This window comes from Sycon ciliatum, chromosome 11, assembly GCF_964019385.1.
Source record: "Sycon ciliatum chromosome 11, ocSycCili1.1, whole genome shotgun sequence".
Taxonomy (NCBI): Eukaryota; Metazoa; Porifera; class Calcarea; order Leucosolenida; family Sycettidae; genus Sycon; species Sycon ciliatum.
In genome coordinates this window covers 11310668-11315691 of record NC_088653.1, presented here as the reverse complement: position 1 = coordinate 11315691, position 5024 = coordinate 11310668, and the positions used below count along the sequence as shown (strand labels likewise).

At 53.8% G+C, this 5024-nt stretch overlaps 1 protein-coding gene across 1 annotated transcript; it reads left to right on the top strand.

Annotated features, from left to right (window-relative positions):
- Nucleotides 1-756: 756 nt before the first annotated feature.
- On the top strand, nt 757-1968 carry LOC135827082 (uncharacterized). Its single transcript, XM_065339606.1, has one exon. It carries the CDS (start codon nt 757-759, stop codon nt 1966-1968), a length of 1212 nt encoding a protein of 403 aa, XP_065195678.1.
- Nucleotides 1969-5024: the final 3056 nt, after the last annotated feature.

Genomic DNA, 5024 nt, shown 5'->3' with positions numbered 1-5024 from the left:
GGCGGGCCCGCCAAGAAAGAAGCGATCTGTGTTCTTTGTGGGCAACTTGAGCCACGACTGCACAGTGGACAGTCTCACTGAGTTTGTACACCGTAGGTCGGAAAGCGTAGGGACGCCTGTCAAAGCCCACCAATGCAGCCTACATACAGCCGGAAACGGGCAAGTGTCAGCCAGGATATCGGTTGATGCCACTTCCAAGCTGACAGTGACGTCCGCCAATTTCTGGCCAAGGCCACTCTACTGCAGGCCGTGGAGATTCCACACCTCCACAAATGCGAATGCAGCCAACAGCACCAGCAGCAGCAAGAGCAGCCGCCACAACAAGAACAACAACAGCACCAGCAGCAGCACCAGCAGTCGCCGCAGCAGCACCAGTAGTCACCGCAGCAGCACCAGCAGTCGCCGCAGCAGCAGTAGCACCAGTAGTCACCGCAGCAGCACCAGCAGTCGCCGCAGCAGCAGTAGCAACAGTAGCACCAACCAGCTGGAAGCACAGCAGCATGATCAAGAGCAACAGCAACTTGGGATTGCCGCCACGATAAATGACTTCCTGAGCGCGAGTCGTGGCCTGTCCGCTGCCCCTGCCGGCACACCTGTAACCACGCCACACAGCCACAAACGTTCTTCTGCCGAGCGGTCACCTGATTCGCTGTCGCATGATGCGAAGCGTCCTGCCCAGCCTGGTGCGCAGCCACCCCGGCAGGATAACCAATCCTCACAATGATGGCTCCAACACGTGCACGGCAACCACCTAGAATGCTCCGCCTCATGCTGACAAATGCTTTCGGTATCTTGTCAAAACTTGGGGAGTTCCAAGCTTCTCTCAATGCCCACAACCCAGACATTGTCATCGTCACGGAGACAAAAATCACGGAGGACAAGGCCACGCCTGCTGACCTCACATTCCCTGGATACTTCCCACCAGTTCGAAGGGACCGTACGGCCCAGGGGGGCGGTGTTGCTATCTGGATTCGGGCCGACCTGGCTTTCACAGAACTAGAATGTATTGATACTGGTGGAAATGAAATCCTGTGGGTTCGCCTCAAGACAGCAGCTGGCCCATCCATTGGAGTATGTGCTGTGTATCGCTCAGGTTCATCCGCTTATGGAGACATCTCTGCCCTAAACAGCATCAGCTCTGGCATAGATGAAGCTAGGCAATGCTGCCAGAATATCATCGTTGCAGGTGACCTAAATGTTCACAACCGGGAATGGCTAGGCAGCAGTAGAACTTCCCCTGCTGGTGAAGCTGCTGAAGATCTGTGTTACCACCATTGCCTCGATCAGCATGTCCATGAGCCAACACGTGGCAATAATATCCTCGACCTCATAATGTCAGATATTCCTGGAAGCGTCATCTCAACTCTCCATCCACCTCTAGGGAAATCTGACCACGCAGTTGTGGTAACTGACTTTGAAGTTGCCCCCTCCTGTGACCGTCCCAGTAAGCGAACCGTGTGGCGCTACCAGCATGCTGACTGGCCTCGGCTACGGGCTTTCTTTCGGTCCACAAACTGGGTGTTGACTGATGACAACAGCATTGACGTCTCTTGTGTGAAACTCGAACAGAAGATCAAAGAGGGCATGCAGATATTCATCCCATCCAAAACCCTGAAGCTACGCCAGGGAGACCCAGCCTGGTGGTCACCTGAGTGCCAGGAAGCTGTTGACAGGAAGCAACGTGCCTGGCGACATCACCGATCTTCGCCCAACAATGCACACCTGCGGCTGGCCTACTCTATGGCAACAGGTGAAGCAACAAACTGTCTGCACAGAGCCAAGCAAGCGCACACTACCAGTATCCGCCGAAAGATAAGAGAAGGTGCTCTTTCCAGCCGACAATGGTGGACAACCGTCAAGCGAGCAGGTGGGCAAGGACACCGCTCTGCAGACATACCTGTTCTGCGTGCGTCGAACGGAACTGAGCACACCACCTGCAGCGAAAAGGCCGAAGCATTTGGGCAGTAATTCTCCGCAAAGTGCAGTCTTGGTGACAACGACTTGCAAGCCAACAGCCTCCCTCCAGTCCGCCCCCGATCTCAAGCCCAACTCCGCAATGTCCACTTTCGGCCAAGCACGGTTGAGCGGAAGCTGAGGCAACTCCACCCCGCCAAAGCCACGGGTCCAGATGGCATCCCCGGGCGTGTACTCCGGCAATGCAGCAAAGAGCTGGCTGCACCAGTGTCGCGGCTCTTTTCGCAGGCCTTCCACCAAGGTCGGCAACCTACAATGTGGAAGACGGCAATGGTTGTGCCGGTGCACAAGAAAAAATCCAAGTCTGATGTTAAGAACTACCGCCCGATCTCCCTCCTCTCTATTCTGTCGAAAGTCATGGAGGCCATTATTAACCACTCAATCCGACAGTTCCTGGAGGCACACAACATCTTATCGAAAAGTCAGTATGGCTTCCGCAGCCAACTCGGCACCCAGGACATACTCACGCTACTCAACTACCAATGGAGTCGCGTTGCAGCCAGAGGTGGTGTGGTTCGAGTCATTGCAGTTGATGTGGCTGGCGCATTCGACCGCGTCTCTCATGTAGGCGTTTTGCACAAGGCACAATGCTATGGTGTAACTGGTCCACTTCTCGCTTGGCTGAGGGATTACCTGACTGATCGTCACTTGAGGGTTGCAGTTGGAGGTGAACTTTCCAGTCCGTACCCGACCAAAGCTGGCGTGCCGCAGGGCAGTATCCTTGGTCCACCCTGTTCATCCTCTACACCAATGATGGCGAGGACCACCTCCCACCAGGTATGGAGCTAGCCGCCTACGCTGACGACACCACTCTCTTCCACTGCCTCACATCAAGAGCTGACATTGACTGTGGCTCCGAGCTCCTCCAGCAGGGCATTGATGCGTTTTCCCGTTGGGGACATAAGTGGAGGATCAAATTTGAGCCCTCCAAGACGCAGGCTATGTCTATAGGCCACCATCGCCAGCCCTGGGAGCTCCCTCGAGCAACATTTGACGGCACACCGGTCAGTGAAGAGAGTCGGCTGAAACTCCTGGGAGTCACCTTTGACGACACCCTGACCTCCGCTCCCTAGCTTCCCGTGCTAACCAGCGGATTGGCTTCCTGAAGCGAGCGTCTCCCATTCTGGACGCCGAGAGCCGCCAACGCGTCTACAACGGCTTTGTGCGACCCACACTCGAGTATTGCCCCTTAGTGTGGATGGGCTCACCCTCGTCCCATTTTAAGAAGCTGGACCAGATCCAGCGAAGGGCCTCCACATCATCGGAGCAGGTACTTGGCTCCCTAGCCTGGCACTCCGTCGCCTGGTAGCTGCACTTGCCTATACCTACAAGCTCTGCTATCTAGATGCATCCAGCCCTCTGAAGCAGATGCTGCCTAAACCAGCCACTCACCGTGCCCCCGAGACAAGACCTACCCGTCAGTCTCTCCAGCTGCAGGATTCCCATCCATACCAGATGACAACTGGCCTGCCTGCCAACACCCGGAATAGCTGTCTCCAAGGATTCCCTGCTTGCACCGTTGCAACATGGAATGCCCTGCCACCAGACCTGTTCCACCACCCACCCGCCCAGCCTCACATGCAAAGCTTTAAGAAAAAGGTGCACCGTCACCTTCTTGCTCAGGACTGGCTCTCTGCTACTGATGCACTTTGAATCTGCTCGCCAACGCTTTCCCTGTTCTTATTAGTGTTCAGCTGCTTAACTTATAACCCTGCTGCCATCATCACCAATATTCTGATTCTCATGCACATATCCCAGAACCTGCTATCCTTCGCAGTCCCCATCACCAAGAGCACTGTGCTCTTCTATCTCCCAGCTCTCTCTCTCTCTCTCTCTCTCTCTCTCTCTCTCTCTCTCTCTCTCTCTCTCTCTCTCTCTCTCTCTCTCTCGCCCTCGCTCTCTCTCTCTCTCTCTCTCTCTATCTCTATCTCTATCTCTCTCTCTCTCTCTCTCTCTCTCTCTCTCTCTCTCTCTCTCTCTCTCTCTCTCTCTCTCTCTCTCTCTCTCTCTCTCTCTCTCTCTCTCTCTCTCTCTCTCTCTTTCTCTCTCTCTCTCTCTCTCTCTCTCTCTCTCTCTCTCTCTCTCTCTCTTTTTCTCTCACTCTCTCTCTCTCTCTCTCTCTCTCTCTCTCTCTCTCTCTCTCTCTCTCTCTTTCTTCTCTTCTTCTTCCCCCCCCCCCCCATCTCCCGATAATTATTAGCCCCCGTTTTCTTTCGACGCATTTGCTGTGCAGTGAAGCCGAGACCCTAGGTCGGTGGAGCACATCAGACCCCGTCACCACGTCCACGATTCATGCCTGCGATGCTGCACCGCTGCTTTGCATGTCATGATTGGAAGCTGTGGCCTTGGTAAAAAAAAAAAAAAAAACCTGCTGCTGGGCGTATGCAGTCAATGTATGGTGTACCTGATCCTCAACTTTTTTCCTCCCATTGAACAACATTCCGTGGCTGTGCTGCCAACCTTATTTCATATTTTCTCTGTAGTGCTCCTGCTCATTTTTTCTGTTTTCGTATTTTTCTGTTTGGCGCGCATGAGCAGTGCTGAGGCCGAGACCCCTGGTCGGTTTAGCTGCTCTTGCCCCGCCTCCGCTGCTTCGGCTGCCATCGCTATGTGCATCTCTGTGCGTTTTTGCCGGCGTTTGCACCATGATAGTTTGTGGTTATCTGGTAAAAAAGTGTGTGTTTGTCTGTGTGTGTGTGTGTGTGTGTGTGTGTGTGTGTGTGTGTGTGTGTGTGTGTGTGTGTGTGTGTGTGTGTGTGTGTGTGTGTGTGTGTGCGTGTGTGTGTGTTATCCCTTTGGAGTCCGTAACTTTTTTGCTTCCGCAGAATTTGTGGCAGTCACGAAAATGCGCACTCCATTTCCAACATAACTTTTGTTCTACTTCACCGATTTTGAAGATCTTGGGCTTGTTGAAAAGCTCTTGATGAGAGAAATACAATGCGCCCAAACTCGACAAGAGCACTATTCATTGTCCGCCACAACGCGCCCCAAACGCGAGTCCAGCTCCAGATCTGAGACGAAATCGGTCTACTGTAGCCATTTCACTGAAT